An 18,230-nucleotide genomic window follows, 5' to 3' on the forward strand; every position below is an offset into this window, starting at 1 on the left:
ATAATTGATATAAATATAGTTATAATCAAACATATTATGTGACACTTTAAGAAAAATAGGGATTATTGCTTGAAATAATATTTTAAGTACTTTATTCTATATAATACATTTTCAATTTTCAAACTTTAAATGAAGGTAGTTTTCATGAGTTAAAAATCGAGATTTCCTAGTATGAAATAGGTGTACAAATCTTTAAATTCAATTAATTGTTTTCAGATTCAAATTTTGGTAACATCATTGTAGCAACGCTATCTATGAGTGAGCAAAAGAACTAATATCTTCATCGCTTACAGCCAGAGAGCACTACCCTTGTTTTTAAAACGTATAAGGTTGATTTATTAATTAAATTGTAAATAGGTTATTGTTCTAATGTTTTAGACACTTAAATATTATTATAATAAATAAACGTAAACAAGAGATTAGTGTATTCTTTCACTATTTTTCAATGCATCTAATGTGTTCTTATTTCACATTAATTCTTCCCTGGACACCTCTATCCTATATCTTTTATTCATTTCATAAAGACCTATGGCTAGTTGCAACCTCCAGTCTGAATGGTTCCTTCCCATTCCTTGTAAGTCCTCCAGCTATCATGCCACTACTGTAAACCCGCAGAGTGATGTTTCTTTAAGGATCTATGTCTGCCCTCTTCTGGACCACTAGGTTCTTTCACTACATAGTGAAGTTTCCATCCTTCAAAGACCTACAGCTAGTTCCCCTAATACCTATCATGTCCAGTCATCTCCTAGTCAGCTACCTAACCTGTATGAACAAGGATTGTGGAGGTCTTCTGGTATAGAGTTCCTCACATATTCAATTGCAGTTAGAACCATCTAATCTAACTCAACCACCTTGACATTATATACTCTTCTACTTAGCTCTTCAATTATAAAATAGACAATATGGATAAACTGATAAATATTTTTCTCTTTATTTAAAGTTAATAATTCATATCAATTATATTATTTCAAGGGAACATTCACCCTTTTTTACATATTAAAATATTTATTACAATGGAAGTTTTGAGCTATACCAGCGACCAGTCTGGAGGTAGTAGACCAGACTCAACCTTGTTAGGAGGGATATATATTTATGACGATGCATTATAAAAATTAAGCATTACATAGATAATATTTGGATATTACATAAACAAATTTATTTAAGGCTAAACAATTTAATAAATTAAGTTATGAATAAGAAAAATATGCAATTTAGGGATGATGAAAACATTGAAGACGAGCTGATATAGTTCGAAACGTCCATTTATAATGTAGAAAAGTCTCGTAAAAAATTTAAGAAGTGAACAAAGATTAAATGTTTCTTTGAAATAATATAATTGATATAACATTATAACCTTTAAAAAAATATTTAGTAGACATTTTTTGGGGGAATTTTAATAATCATGATATCTATGGAATATTTACAATGGAGATAATGTATGTGGGGGGAGGAGCATAATTATTATAGCTTTCATACAGTTATAATAACTATAGAGTACATTTGTAACCCTTCTACATAATTACTATAAAGAAGAGAATAATTCTCTGGAAACTTTTAATCGAAAGAAAACAAACTAAGATAGAGTTAGGTGGCTGTTTATAATAAAACTTTCAAGAGAACAATTGGGTCAGTATTTGTTAAATAATAAAATTTATCTGCCACTAATAAACTAATAGAGTAAATTATATATTTTACTAATTGACACTTCATGTTGAGAATGTATCATAAAGCAACATATCATTTATTGCCTGTAAAATTAGTTTTTAACAAAGTAATTTTTGTTTATTTGGAGTTTGATACAAGGAAGTAAAAATGTAGACCAATAACTGGGAAAAAAAAATTCAAAACAAATTTTAAAATTAAAACTAAAACCTCTCTTTTGAAATTACCTTTTAGCAACATCACTACTATCTCCTGGTCAATGACTAACTACTTAGAGTAGCAAGCCAACCTGGTGTGACCTAGTTGACGAGATGTGAAACATTACCATCTTCAGCCAAACTATCAGTCCATATTAACTTATAATAATTGTATAAATACTTTAACTTAACTTGTGAATAAACATGTAATATATTGTAACATTCCTAAATGTATTATTTGAGTCAATAAAGATTACAATAGAATATTCTGATCCATTAAAAGTGAACCTGAGTTGTCCAAGCCTTCTGATACAGAATACATCACCTCTTAAATTGGTACCAAGACTAATAATGATTATAAACAGTACCTTGACAACCTTAATCATCAAATTAACCCATAACATTACTTAGAAATATTTTACATTTTTTAAAAATGTGGTGTAAAACTAAACATAACATATTTAGATGTCGTAGTGGGCTTTTAAAAAATAAATAATGTTTAAAACAAAAACCGTTAAGAAAAATAATCAATATGCAAATTTAAGGAAGACATTTCTAATTAATTACATTCTTACATTAATTTTAGAGAATTGTGATATTATTAAATAGGATAAGATATATAAATATTTAATCAATTAAAAACTTATGTTGTATGATTTGATTTACCTTTGCAATGACTGCGTACCTATCTAGTGCGATGAATGTCATTGACCATATTGATGTATTGCCAGTAACGCCACCAAATATTCCATACAGATCACAAAACAGCGGGCCTATAAATATTATTATTGTTTTTTCTATTTTCTTGAAAGCAAGTAAAATCTTATGACATCAAATTTTATCATAAAAATATTTATTCATAATAAACTGAAATAAGAGTTCTTTACCTAATGCCCAGGTTTCATAATATGAATTTATGACCATTGTTGGAGAGTTTGTCAACATCATCAAAAAATCTGAAAAGGCTAAATTGACAACTAGAAGATTTGAAGGTGTTCTCAGAGTTTTAGTTGAACAAAATATATAAATGACCATAGCATTTCCAACAGCACCTACTATCCCGAGAAGAGCTATAGCAAATCCAATTATTCCATGCCAAAGTGGGTTCATTGGTGGAAATTGATACCTATAATGTAGTATTATGGATAATAAAATTGCTAAAATAAAAAGAAAGACAATATCTTTAAATTCCATTTTTTAACTCATTTTATTTAATTTTTATAAATACATCTAGTATTATAAAAACTTTACAAAATATAGGTAAAACAAACAAATTATTATTATTTTTATACTAGTATAATACCAATGTTTAGGTAAAAAATTTACCAGTAAGGATCAATCCGTGAAATCATTTCTGGTAATACCGAATCCACAACAGTTTTATTGTAAAAATAAACAACTTGAGGATCTAAAGGATAATTGGGTAAAAAAGGCTTCATTTTATTCATTCTTCAGAGGACTCTGTAAATATAAAAATATATACTTTAGAAAATTATCCTAAAATTTATGGATGGCTATTTAGAAAAATATATATAAAAATGTTTAAAAAAAATTAATTTATCGAACCACCCCATAACACCAGATTTGGTAAACATACATCAAACTATATGGTACCATATCTGTTCAATTGTTTACCAGAAGAACGAATAAATAAATCAACAAAGAAAACAAAAAAGAAATATTTGACTCGGTACTTTCTTACATCTATCATTCACAAGAACTAATTTTGATTCACCAAATGACCATACTTGCCTGTACTTTTTCTTAACTCCTCATAATTATTCATTATATCACAAGTAAAATTAGCTATGTATGTATGTGTTTAGTTATAGATATTATTTATTTAGGTATAACTAGATACTTTTTTTTATCGTATTCTTTTATCATTTTGTTTTATAATCATTATTATAAATTCAGTAATTGTAAATTTGCAGCTTTATTATTCACTTCATAAGTTCTTTCATAGTATGTACAGTTTAAACCTGAAGTAACCTTGTTTTATTGAAATAAGAGGTTTTTCATGTTTTCAATCAAATTTGTTGAGATAATGTGTTAGATCCTATAATTTTTCAGTGAAGTTTGTTTTTTTGTTTTATGTAAGTTTTAGATTTATTTAATTTCTTTGAATCTAAAAAATCTTTTAAAGATCGAAAATAAACTCTGGAATCTTATTTTTGTAAATTTTCTAACTGTATTATAAACAGTGCTGATTAACTTTATAAGCAATGATAAAGAATATAAATAAATACTTTTTAATTTTAAAAGTTTATTACTTTTCAACATATTATACGAGCAATAATCATTTTGCACTATGTACTTTTATTTTTAATAAAAAACATCTTATGTATTATCATTACCTATTCGTTTTTATAAACATTTATCTGAAATAATGTTGTCAGTTTAAATTATAGTAAAAAAATAGCTTTTAATCAAATGAATGTCTTCACATTTGTATTGAACTGTCAGAAACAAAAAAGTTCAACTTTTCTTGAAACCTGGATAACCCTTTAAACAGATATTCAGAGGCATTATTCTTTCATAACCCAGATCTAATTCCTATTAAAATTATCAAATTCATTGTGGTATTTAATTAATGTATCATTAGGCAAACAAGGATATAAATAAATTCCTCAGAAACATTTTTGTATTCTTCCTGCAGACCGACTTCTAATTACCAATGTGATTCTGGTAAAGTTGAAAGTCTAATTATCTATCCTAACAATTCATTATGTAGTTATTAAATTAAAGTTCATAAGCATAATTATCATAATTATATATTCACAAAGTTCATAATTTATAAATATATGTTACTTTTAATTATTACTACTTTTTTATTTTTAGCTTTCATAATTTACCTATTTGTTATTATTTATTTATAAAAGACTTTGGATATAATTATAATAAATTTATCATAAACCAGAGCAATTAACATACATAATATAGGCAACTTTTTCCACCTTTTTATTTTATGTAAATTAGAAATTATTTAAAAGTATTTAAATATTTCTATTCTAATTTGCACTAGAACTATATTAATGATTTTATTCATATTAAATCAATTTTTTATTTTTCTTCTTGCTCGATGATTGTTCAAGTCATGAAAATGAAAAAAATAAAATTATTTTTTAAACCTACTTTTTGTTTTTACAATTGGATTGCAACATTATTAGTGATATTTTTACGAGAGAAAGCTTTTATTACTTAGTGATTGAAATATTGATTTGTGTTACACTTTCATGATATATTAAATACTTACATTAATACATTATTTTAATTTAAATAATTAAATTTTTCAAGAGGTAATGTATTTTATTTTAATAAAATTAATGATGAGCCATTTACTTTTGAACTACCATTATATTTTTGTTTTACTAAAAACTCACAATTCATTTAATTTGAACATTTTCTGGCTGAATGTTTGACTTTTTTTTATTATTAAACTTTTCATCAAGCAGGTATATTATCATTTTTCATGAAGTTTTTTTTTTTAATGTATTGTGAAGGTATTTACAAAATATTTTCAAAGATTATCTATCTATATATGTTATACTGATAACACTAAATCCACAAAATTTTTGAAAAATAACAAGGACAAATTAAACATTGAGGAAGAACAAAGAAGAATTGTAATAATATCCAGAATGTTAATTTACGGAGTGATGAGAAATAAAATGTGTAAAATTTGTAACAAATAAAAAACTGTCAGCCAAGTACATCAGTCAGTATAACTTCCTCAGCATTTTTATTTGATAGGTAGCTACATGAATATTTATATTTTAAAGTTTAAGGATAAATTTTATAATTATCATTTTTCAATAAATTTGATTTGTCCTTTGAGTATAAAATCCGTGGAAGGAATAAAATCAGTGTTTGAAACATGCCTATCAAGAAAAATGCTTTTTCTTGAAAGTGAAGTGAAGTTGGATGAAATTAGATGGGACTTATACTTGAGCATAACAACACTAATCCTGAACTTTCAAATTTGGACCAACTTGGACAAGTCATTCTTAAAATATGGGTGTGATGAAAACAAAAAATGTATGCATGGATTAGCGAAAGTAGGGGATTGAGTCTGATAAAATATATGGAGCCTATTAAATACCAAAAATATAATATAATCCCTGGAAATTTCATTAAAATCTGAAAATGCTTTTGATCTATTCTACCGGAAAACAAATTAGCCTACAGATCCAGAAGTAAATTTGTTCCTTGATCTTTAAATGTAAAATGAGAGTAAATATTTTCGATTCAAAAGATAATTTTTTTTTTCATTTCTTACATAAATACGATACTTTCCTACTTTCAGTAGTGAGAGAGCAATATTATTTATTATAATATAAACATTATAAACTAATATATATATATAACAGTTTAGTTGGGGAATTAAATGAGCCATTTACTTTTGAACTACCACTATATTTTTGTTTTACTAAAAACTCACAATTCATTTAATTTGAACATTTTCTGGCTGAATGTTTGACTTTTTTTGGACAAGTCATTCTTAAAATATGGGTGTGATGAAAACAAAAAATGTATGCATGGATTAGCGAAAGTAGGGAAATGAGTCTGATAAAATTGATATGGAGGCTATTAAATACCAAAAATATTTTGTATATATAACAGTTTAGTTGGAGAATTAAATAATACCATTTATAATAAAATTTTACAAAAACTAAATCATACTGAATTTTTATAAAATAATTCAAAGTTGGCCATAACTATCATAATTGTAAAAAATTAAGTTGGTTTATTTCAAATATAATTTAATTGCAAACATTTTATAATTACTACTTCCATAATACTTCAATGTTTTTTAAAGAGGAAATTAATTTAAGTAGGCCTATAAATTATTTTTTAAAAAGCTCGAACATTACTTGATGTTTCATATCAATGTGTATAGTTAAAAAAAAAATCAAAATCATTGAAAAATGAATTGAATGGTGACTTTGTACTCCTAAAAATTTTTTAAAAGCATTAATTGTTTATAATAATTATTAATACAAGCATTTGTCATAATGAGATTGATTTTTTATTATTTATAATCTTCAAAAAATCTTTAAATTTATTTAAAACTAAATATAATTTTGTATACATAAATGGTATCCTTCAGGATATAAGTTTGTAATAAGCACTGTGTCTTACTTTGATTTGTTTTTTTATTTATAACGATGTAACAGTAGATCTGTGAAAATAAATCTCTCTCAAGAGTAGGAAACCAGGAAGTTCTGACTATTAACAGGTTAAAACTAAAGAAACTAAAACAAAACACCTTTATTCTTCTTTTTTTGCATTTATATATTTTCCCATTTCCCTGGTAATTGACTTAAAAGAAACCTTAGGTTTACATTCTTAGCTCATAATAGGATCTTTTCTTTGTTTACACAACCTCAAGAAACAGTCTATTTTTAAGTGAAAAAGTGACAAGTCATATCTTAAAAAGGAAAATATGTATACATTTTAACTTATTAAAATAAAAAAATAGTTTGGTTAATTTGTCAATTAATGAAATTATTGAAGTAAATTGTGATTAGGTTTTCTTTTTATTACTTTTCTCAAGAATAATATTATTGTCTTGTTTTGCTTTTTTTCAGTAAAATAGCATTGAATTGGTTCTGAAATAATTATTGTTCACTGTTTAAAGCATAAATACTTAAGAATTATATTTAATGTAATTCAAATGTATATTGAGGTAAATATATTTATAATAAAATTTATTTAGAGACAGCTCTGTTGAAATCTTAATTATATTTTTATCAAATAGGCCTTGAATTGAAGAACTTACAAGTTAGGTTTTTGTTTCACATGGGTACATGTTTTTATTTATTTCACGTTTTACTTAACAAATTTCTCTTTTTTTAAGCACAGAACAGATCCAATTTGTATCGAAAAGGTTCTTTAAAAAAATATTTAACTGAATTTAGTATACAGTATTCAAAAATTCAAAATTTACTTTTTACAAAAAAAATAAAGAGTTTAAAAACAATTGGTTCAATCAGCCTAAAAGTCTAGGAATCATAATGAGGTTTTTTTAACTCTGAAAAAATTATGTGAGAATTGGAAGACAAGAAGTTGAGGCAGTCATTTGGATCAAGGTACCCAACCATGGTAACTACAAACAACAATGAATCCAAGAGCATACGGATAAACAAATTACACCAAAAACCATTAAGATATATGCAACAGATTAGGAAACAATAAGACAAAGCTGGATATTAAAAAGTATCTTCAATGATAAGAAAAAAGGTCTGTCCAATGTTTGTTCAGACAAAACCCCTTTTTAAAACGTACACTGGTGTTTCCTTTAAAGATTATACTCAAGCATGCTTGAGTGTTTATAGCCTCCACAGAGTCAAAAGAAACAAAAATTATACTTGCTAAATCTAAGTTTTTAAGACAGTAAATCTATTGAACCCTAACCTCTTCCTTTTTTAGATAAACAATTATTTAAATTTTTCTAATATATCTTATCAGAATTCTGTGTCATTGATATCAAAAATATCATAATATACTACTATTGTTGGTAGATATCGAATCGAACTTCGTAATCATGCTAACATTTATTTGTTACTGATAAATATTCAGATAAATTAATATCAATACCTTCTAAAATTATGAATTTTTTTATTAATTATAAAATGTTGTTTTTATTTGGCTGAAATAAATTTAAACTAATGGGATTTGATTGGATAAGACAAAATAAAACACATTTTATACAGAACATATATCATCTATTTTTCATGCATCTATTCTAAGTACAGAAAGAAGCAAAAATAGATTTATACTGTCTTTTATATTTAAGCTGACACTTTTTCTTCTGAAACTCCAGTAACCCCTGTTGCCACTGAAGTATTGTCTTCAGGTGCTTCGGTACAGGAAAGGCTTGGAAATTTCTTCTGCAGAGCTAGCTTGTATTTCGGATGACTGAAAAAAAAAAAATGCATAAAAGTTTAAAAAATAAAAAAGTGAGATTTATGGAGTTGTTTAAATCAAAAAATTAAGAGTAATCAAAGACATTTATTATTACTTTTTATGATTATCTCTTATTATATTTATCAATTTTTATATTTATTACTTATATTTTAATGTAATTATTTCCTCATATGCTCATGTAAATGTTTGTTGAGTTTTGTTTTAAAATTCTTTTTGAATACTATCAAGGTGCGTTAGATTATATTAGATTTTTATGTATATATATTATTACTATATTTAAAATTTACACAGTTTATTTTGTGGATAAATTATATGATATATTTGTTAAAGGAGAAAAATATATATTGGTTTAAGAGAGGAAATATATATAGAAATACATAGAAAAATATGGAAAAAAAGGAATAATAGTAAAAAAAAACATAATATATAAGGGAAAAATACCAAAAAAAGAAAATCATATATTATTACTGCATATTTTAAATTGTACTATTCTAATATATATTATAAGTTTAAAAAAAAATAGTTGTTTTTCTAGTTACATTATCCTGTGTATGTAACAACGCAATGCATTTTGGCTGCACATCTTTTTCAATAAAATGTTTCTTGTATCTTTCTAAATTTGATTATTGTTATTATATTATTATTTTTCTTTAAAAAAATAGAATAGTAATTTTATAAAATTTTTGATTGTGTAGCTGAGGATTTATATGTTTGCTAATTAATATGATTATAAAGCATACCTGATGGCATAAACAATTGGATTGTATACAGCATTGGCCTTAGCGAAGAGGGATCCCCAGATGGTAAAGAGGGGGCTGATTGTAGCTGTTTCGAAAACTCCAGAATAGTTGATGACGAGGTAAGGTGTCCATGCGACGAACCAAAGTGAAATGGTTGTGAGAGCGACTTTGGCAAGTTTGGCTTCTGCTGATTTTTCATCATTGCCCCTCAGAGATGTAACATTCATTTTCTTAGCCTGTTCTCTCATAGCCTTCTCATGGGCTGATACAGCCTGTTTTTAAGAATAAATGTATTTTTGATTAATATTTTCAATTTAAAATAAACAGCAAAAAAAAAAAAAAAAGACTCTTTAGACTGTCACTCACTTGAATAATGAAGAAATATGAGTATATGATTGTAAACAGAGGTAAGAAATATACAAAGATGGAGTAAACTAAAATGTAACTCCTGCTAAGCCAATCTTTGGACAGATAGTCAGTACCACAGGCAGTCATGTTACCTTCAGGCACATATCTATAAAACGTTGTTGTAAATAGAATCATAAAAAAATATTTAAAGCTTATATTGGAAGAAGATAGTTAACCGTATGAAGTAGATTGTAAGAAGAGAGTCCAAGTGAGGGTCAATAAAGGTGCAAAACAGTAGAACATTAAATAGTTTTTTCTGCTATTTTGTATCTTCATTGACTGCTACCCAGACTATCTTCCTACAATTTATTTAAAGTTTATGTCCCATTCATTTTATTTTATTTTATTACCTATTCCATCCAAACATGGGTGCAATGGTCCATAACAAAGCAAATGCCCAGACAAACAAAATTCTTAGCATTGCAGTCTTGTTTGTCATTGGCTTTGCTGAGATTCCCTGTAAGAAGAAATATCTAATTAACTCTACAATGTATTTGATTTGGTATTATTTTAAATCAATATTAACATTCTTCATTTTTTAAATTTTAAAAATGACCAGGTATTGACAGAGATTTTACTTTATTTTGTTGTATATATTTGATTTTTTTAATTAGTGGCTTCAACTAATTTATATTTAAAAAAATCATATAATATTCAATTTGATTAATTACCTTTACAATAACATTGTACCTATCAAGGGCAATCATTGTCATAGTCCAAATTGAAGCACATCCAAAGAGAGAGCCACACATTGCGTATATTTCACACATGAATGGTCCTTAAAAATAATCACATATAAGGATATATGTTTCATTTGTTTTAATACAGTATCTTACTGAAATATATAATCTTACCAAATACCCAAGTTTCATGGTAGCAGTTTATAACCATAGGAGGGAACATAGTGAACATCATGAGGAAATCTGAAAAGGCCAAGTTGACAACCAAAAGGTTGGAAGGTGTCCTGAGAGTTTTCGTCGAGCTGAATATGTATATGACCATGCTGTTGCCAAGAATCGAGATCACTCCTAATACTCCAATCACAAAACCTAGTATACCGTGCCATAGTGGATTCATTGGGGGAAACTGATACCTAAATATCAAGGTTAAAAATGTTATTAATTTTTTTATGTTTTAAAGACTTGTATATTCACAGTCACACAAGTCTGTTCTACTAAGAGTGTGTGAGCTTAATTAACTAAATTAAAAGGTGAAAATGTGGCCAAAAATGAGTTTTCAGAGTGTCATTTTGCTGGATTATAAACATAAACTCTCTTAAATGTTAATGCGATGAGTTGTCAAGACAACTGAAGAGACTCCAAATTTGACAAAACTTTATTTGAGAATTAAGGATTTTTCTAATTAAAGAGTATGAAAATGTTCAAACCGTTGTTAGTTTAAAAAATATATTGAATGAAAGACATTATAAAGGTAAAAGAATTTTTATACAAAATAAAACAAAACTCAAAAGATTTTTATTAATTTTCTACTCTTCAATACTATTCATTTTTTTTTTAAATGTCAGTAATTTCCTACAGGTATTAATTGTTTATTAATTATGAACTTCAATAAATTATAAAGGCAATTTTTGTTTCAGGGTATTAAACATAGCGTCTTCCAAATTGTTCACATTTCTTTACTTTGAATGAATTCCTTTTCTTGTGAGTTGAAATGTTTTCTAAATGAAGTTTTAACTCTTTCTTCTCAATTAAAACACATCATAATACAATTGAGAGACATTCAATCTGAATTCAATACACCCCCTTTTGGAATATTGTTATAAACAAATAATTATGGGAGCATATTATGTGGATTTGTCAAATATTTATTAAAAATGTTGGATCGTAATATTTATTACATAGATAAAAATTTAAGTTTTGTAATTAACTGAATAATTTTTAAATGTAGAATTTTAATTTGTCAATAAACTTTTATGTTTAAAAAGTGGATATATTACTTTCATAGAATACTCCCCAATTGTAATCACTTCTAATGCACTTTCTGTGATCAAAAATATAAAAATTTATTTTACTGAAGATTTCCTAAGTATTTTTCTAACAGAGATTAAAATAATATATTTTTTATTTGCTCAAAATAAACAAAGAACATGTTTCAATTGCAGGAAGGTAAATGTTTTACAAAAAAAAAGAAGAAGAAATTTTATTTACATAAGTAAGACAAATTATAATAAATTGTAGGCAAACATAATGTGCTAAAGATACTTTTATTTATTTTTTACTTTGATCTGCCATTCATTTGATTTTATTACTTATTTTCAAACCTCTGGAGCAACCAAATCAATCTTAGAATTAATGTATTAATAAAAATAATAAAATTTACAGAAATAAATATTTTTGTCACAATATGGTATTAAAATAAACTTTTGAAAATAACGCAATTTCATATATTTATTGTTCGCAGGCAATTCATTTAGTAAAAAAATTACAGATGATTTAGTTAATAAAACTTGAAAATGCCACTTATGTACATGTTTTTTTTTATATAGATAAAATTATATTTTCCTTATGATTTTTTTATTAATATTAAACTATTTAAGTATTTCTTAAGTAAAAATAAAATTTCTTACCAATGGGCATCCACGAGATGGAGCATCTCTGGAGGCACCATGTCCACAACAGTCTTGTTAGCCATTGGGTTGCTTTGAGCCCATGAGTACATGGCATATTGTGGTTTAAGTTGGTCCATTGCTCCATAAAAAAAATAATGATAAAATAGTTATAATGAAATTTTATAGTATATATTTGTTTTTTGTTTTGTTTTTTAGTCGAGATTTAGAAAAACTGTTGGCCTTTGTTAATAGCTTGGCTTCTTCTTCTATTATACTTACAATATGTACAATTAAATCTCTCTCAAAAAAAAGAAAAATCTGAGGTCTTTGGAAATACTGCAACAGAAAAACAAAGGGTGGTCTGGACTCTAAGCTGTAGTGGAAGCAGCCAGGCTTGGGGATGAAAACTCCTGTTCTACTAAAATGACCTGTTCATCCAGGTTGAGGGTTGAGTGTTGCCTTAAGGACTCTACCTCAGAAAAGAAATATTGTTACGAAAACTAGTAATGATAATAAATCGTTGCTGAAAATAACAAACTGGGGAGAAAAGGCTACAGATAGAGTCAGCTAGAGAAATATTGTTCAGGAAGGCCCACCCTGGATGAAGAGCTACAAAGAAGAAGAACCACTAAAAATTCTTAACAGTATTTTTTTGGAGCAAAAGATTGAATTTTAAAAAGCAGTTAGAAATAGCAGAGCTTAAAATTTGACTGTTTCAAAAATATGCCAAAAATATTTTGAAGCAAACACAATAAATTTTTAATTTGAGATATATGTAAAACCTTAATTCAACCTATCTTTATAACGCTTCTCCACCTAATCAAATAAGCTAATTGAAATGAAGATAAAGTTAAAAATAAAATATTGAAGCAAATTTATTTATACTTCATAACGAGGAAGAGTACTTTTATATTATCTTGAAAATAAGATATTTTAAAAAGTATATGAAGGTAAAATTATTCAATGATTCTTATCTTATGAAAAATCTAGTAATTTTTCAGAAATTCAAGAGGAATATTTTAGAAATTAATACTTGAATTAAGGAGCTTGCAACCAAAAGTGGACATCGTTTTCAACCCAAAGAGAGATTTAGTAGTTTCCTGAAGGTTTACTTGATGCTACACTTCCGTAAAAAAAAAAAAAAAATCCTCATAGTAATTTAAACGGGATGCAAAGATTTTTTTTTTCAGTAAATTGTACATCTATGAACATGGGCATAGGCAGAGGGGAGCAGGTTTTTAAATTTTTGTGACCCAAGAAAAAAAATAAAGAAAATAGTGGGCTTATTTGATAGGTGGTTTCTTTCTGGAAACATGCTATAATTAGGTAACATTGCTGGGTTGACATCTTTACATGTCACAAGATCACAACCACTCCTTTGAAGGGACAAGATGAACGTCGATTCTTCGGTAAAAAAAAGTAAAATTCAATGAGCACAATTATTCATCATATTCTTATCTCTAAAAATAATGGGGGAAACAAATAAAAAAGAACTTTTTTTAGATTCCATTCTTCCTATTATAAGTTACAGTTTGCCATTTTAATAATTTCAGAATGTTTGTTGAAAATAAATCAAAGAAGGCAACCATCGTAGAAGAGGTGGTTAATATTTTTACGATCGATATAACGTTTATCCCAGAAAATGTACATTGTTGTTATTAAAAAATATTAATATTGGAAATTGAAAGCTGTAAAATAACATATTAATGAGCACATTCTTTCGTTTAAATTAATGACATTAGAGTTTTTTTATTAACAATTTGTTGAATTAGAAAACAATTTTTTTTCTTTGATGACGTGCTATGATTTACAAGAAAAATTAATCAAATTTCCCCTAAATTTCTTATTATTCTGTAAACTTTAGTATTTTAAGATTGATTAGCGAATTTCGGTAAGTTTTTATTTATTTTAAAATTCTAAATGGTTTTAATTTTTTTTTTTTAAAGTTATAATGTAGGTAAGTTATAATAAAGGTTTAATGTAGTATGAAATAATATATTTTAATTATTTGATGCATATAATAAAATACAAAACAAAAGAATCGGGATCTGCTTAGTAAGCATTAAATATATAAAATATTGTAAAACTATGAAAAGAAAATTCCCATATCCGAAACACGTTCCTTTATGGACAGGAATCCCGAACTTTTAGATTTAATGGATATGTAGGATTTTTAGAATTTAAGATTTTTTTTTTATTATCTTTTTATCTACAAAATCTTAAAGTCTACTGGAAAATTGATATTGGCTTTTACAAATTGGAATTTAAAATTTTTCAATAGAATTATCATTAATTTAATTTCAATGATGAATTTAGATTTTACCAACTATTTTTGTTGATTCTAAAATATTTTAGTATTTTTTAAAAAGGTTTTTATAAATACTATTTCAAAAATTATCAGCTGGTTGATTCTTATAATGAATAAATTAAAATGAGAAGTTCAAACTAAAATTTTTTTTTTCTCCATTTTCGAACTTTTTTCATTTTGCAACGGTCTTGTGAATTATTTTGGTAAGAAATGTAAATTTAATTTTTTATCATTGTGATTGTTGTCTTTGATTTATAAAACTTTGATGTCGGTTATTCACTGTAAAATGAATTCCGTTGATTCGATATAATTTTTTTTCTTGAACAAATAGAATATTTTTCTGCAATGAACAAAACGCATTATGATCTGGAGTGATTTTTTTTTTCCCTAAAGGATTGGTATATTTGACTTACAAACCAATTGTATAAAAAACATTGATTTTTTTTAAACTGGTAAATTTAATTTTAACATTCTGATCATGTTTTAAGAAACAAATATTTACATAAATCAATTTATTTTAAAGGCATTTGAATTGTACGAATTATTATTTTTTTAAATCTTTCTAAGGTTAAAATTATTATTTTTTTTTTTTAAATTCGTTCAATAATTTTGAGGAGCTCTTTAACAAAGAGATCCAAATTAAATTTCTTTATTTCATTTAATTTTCTATTTGCCTAATTATTATAAATAATTAGAGTTTTTATTTTAAAATGTATTTGTTTTCTGGATCCTATTCGTTTTTAAGATTTTTAATGAGGAATTTGATAAAATCTGTACCGAAAATTATTCGGGGAATTGTTTGGTTGATAAATATTAAAATAATTTTTCTTTTGAAATTATAAGTACATTATAGATGTGAATCAAAAGAGGAATAAAATTTCTTTTTATTCTGTAACCATTAGTTAAAGATTGATTAGCGAATTTCGGTAAGTTTTTATTTATTTTAAAATTCTAAATGGTTTTAATTTTTTATTTAATAAGTTGTCAGATATATTATAATGTAGTATGAAATAATATATTTTAATTATTTGATCCATATAATAAAATACAAAACAAAAGAATCGGGATCTGGTTAATAAGCATTAAATATATTAATGATTATAAAACTATGAAAAAAAATTCCCGTATCCGAAATACGTTCCTTTATGGACAGGAATCCCGAGATTTTAGATTTAATGGATATGTTAGATTTTTTAGAATTTAAGATTTTTTTTTTTAATATTTCAATTATTTTATTACGTAGTTGAATGATGAATTTAGATTTTTGTTGATTCTAGAATATTTTAGTAATTTTATTGAAGGTTTTTTAAATACTATTTCAAAGATTTTCAACTGGGTGATTCTTAGAATAAGTGAGAAGTTCTAAATCAAAAATGTATTTTTTCCAATTGTATAAAAAAATCGATTTTTTTTAACTGCTAAATTTAATTTTTCAAAAGTATAAAAAAAAAAATTATATAAATATTTTTGAACTCTTACTGAATAAGTGTTTATCTATCGCGTTTTCCAACAAAAACAGATAAACAAGTAATTGCTTCAATTTTGCGAATTTATACTTTTTTTTTTTTTCGAATGTTTTCTAGAATAAAATTATTTAGATATTGCATTATATTGTCCGTTCGGAGAATAGTAAAGTTACCTGGTAGTTAGAGATGTTGTTCCCCCAAGAGATCGGCACAAGGCAAGGTATATGGTTGGTCCCCCACGATCTCCCTAAGGCAGACTGCGATATTTATAAGGTACACCTGTAATGACTTGCAGAAGCCTTAGACCATAATTGGATTTTGAGAGCTTTAGGTTGTTAAGATGTGTTTTTATAAATAATAAGAAAACAGAGGCAATTGAATTAGACATAAAACTATTAAGGTTCGTATCCTTTCAATGCCAGCTGGGGGCTATTAATAGAAGAAGTTTTTGGAGCAAGAAATTATTATATTTATTTCAAAAATAAAAAATAATTCACAAATTTATAGATATCTTAGTAATATTTTCGTTAAAAATTTATGCAAACGCAGTTATAAAATACAGGACCATCTAGAAAAGTCATATGTGAAAGTCCACATAGAGTAACACAAAAAGTGTAATCCATTCCATCATAAATGTTCCATTTAGTGAGTTAATTTATTTTAATTTTTTCAACACCTTTGTCCTGCCCTAAGATTAATCATTGAAACTCGAAAAGTATAATCGATTCCATTATAAATTTTCCATTTAGCTAGTTACATTTTTTTTTTTAAAACCTTAGTCCGGCCCTAAGACTGTCTTAAGAGTGAATATTAAAACTTAAACAAAAATAATCGATCCCATTATAAATTTTCCATTTAGTGAGTTACATTATTATTATTTTTCAACACCTTTGTCCTGCCCTAAGATTAAACATTGAAACTCGAAAAGTATAATCGATCCATTATAAATTTTCCATTTAGCTGGTTACATTTTTTTTTTTAAATCTTAGTCCTGCCCTAAGATTAAGTATTAAAATTCAAAAAGTGTAATCGATTCCATTATAAATTTTTTAATTTAGCTAGTTACATTACTTTTTTTTTAAACCTTAGTCCTGCCCTAAGACTGTCTTAAGAGTGAATATTATAACTTTAAAAAAAATAATCGATCCCATTATAAATTTTCCATTTAGCGAGGTACACTATTATTATTTTTTCAACACCTTTGTCCTGCCCTAAGATTAAACATTGAAACTCGAAAAGTATAATCGATTCCATTATAAATTTTCCATGTAGCTAGTTACATTATTATTTTTTTTTTAAACCTTAGTCCTGCCCTAACATTAAATATTAAATCTCAAAAAGTATAATCGATTCCATTATAACTTCCCCATTTAGCGAGTTACTTTATTTTTATATATTTTTTCAAAAATCTTAACCTGCCTTAAGAGTATTTTTTAAAATAATTTATTTATTGATATTTACAACTGTATTAAAATATGTACAACCAATAAATTTGGTGTAAGTTATACAATGCTATGACACAGAAATGTAGAGAATCTATCTTTAGATAGAACACCAATAACATTTCTAGAGGAGAGGATCTCGAGGCCGTCTTCTTTTCAGACGCTTAGGAGGAGTATCAGGTAATGAAGGAGAAGCCAGGTTAGAAAGAAAAGGATTTGGATGGTTAGGAAGTTTATCATGGAAGGATTTGTATCTGGTTCTGTACAACATATGGAACGTTGAGGTCCTGATGGATGATTTGATTTGTGGCAAAGGACCATTAAGGATTTTACAGAGAATATTGGACTGTAAAGATTGGATACATGTTGAATTCGATGGTTTAGTGGAGACCCAAAGCTCAACTCTGTATGTCCAGATGGGCCTTATTATAGTCATAGATGAGATTAGATTTTTATTCAGGGCGATCAACATCTAGGTTATTACGCCCTTTTTTAATTTGGGTAGTCT

General features: G+C 26.1%; 1 protein-coding gene and 1 long non-coding RNA gene across 2 annotated transcripts; both read right to left on the bottom strand.

Annotated features, from left to right (window-relative positions):
- Nucleotides 1-2,530: 2,530 nt before the first annotated feature.
- Nucleotides 2,531-7,235, bottom strand: LOC136797272 (uncharacterized). Its single transcript, XR_010845123.1, has 4 exons — nt 7,002-7,235; nt 3,186-3,320; nt 2,747-2,985; nt 2,531-2,632 (listed from the first exon to the last, which is right to left on the bottom strand). It is a non-coding gene; the product is annotated as an uncharacterized lncRNA (long non-coding RNA).
- A 1,330-nt stretch (nt 7,236-8,565) lies between these two features.
- LOC106679430 (opsin-1) lies at nt 8,566-16,585 on the bottom strand. Its single transcript, XM_014418592.2, has 8 exons — nt 16,454-16,585; nt 12,525-12,645; nt 10,792-11,030; nt 10,609-10,715; nt 10,288-10,394; nt 9,896-10,043; nt 9,530-9,801; nt 8,566-8,780 (listed from the first exon to the last, which is right to left on the bottom strand). Exons 2-8 carry the CDS (start codon nt 12,641-12,643, stop codon nt 8,654-8,656), a joined length of 1,119 nt encoding a protein of 372 aa, XP_014274078.1. The 5' UTR covers nt 12,644-12,645; nt 16,454-16,585; the 3' UTR covers nt 8,566-8,653.
- Between the last annotated feature and the right edge of the window lie 1,645 nt (nt 16,586-18,230).

Source organism: Halyomorpha halys, unplaced genomic scaffold, assembly GCF_000696795.3.
Source record: "Halyomorpha halys isolate HHAL.00 unplaced genomic scaffold, Hhal_1.1 Scaffold202.1, whole genome shotgun sequence".
Classification (NCBI taxonomy): Eukaryota; Metazoa; Arthropoda; class Insecta; order Hemiptera; family Pentatomidae; genus Halyomorpha; species Halyomorpha halys.

Coding starts and splice junctions, on each gene's coding strand:
- LOC106679430 (XM_014418592.2), bottom strand. CDS start 12,643: ATGGACCAACTTAAACCACAATATGCCATGTACTCATGGGCTCAAAGC. Junction 10,044..10,287: donor CCCATGTTTGGATGGAATAG/GTAATAAAATAA, acceptor AACGTTTTATAG/ATATGTGCCTGAAGGTAACA. Junction 9,802..9,895: donor CATATTTCTTCATTATTCAA/GTGAGTGACAGT, acceptor TCTTAAAAACAG/GCTGTATCAGCCCATGAGAA.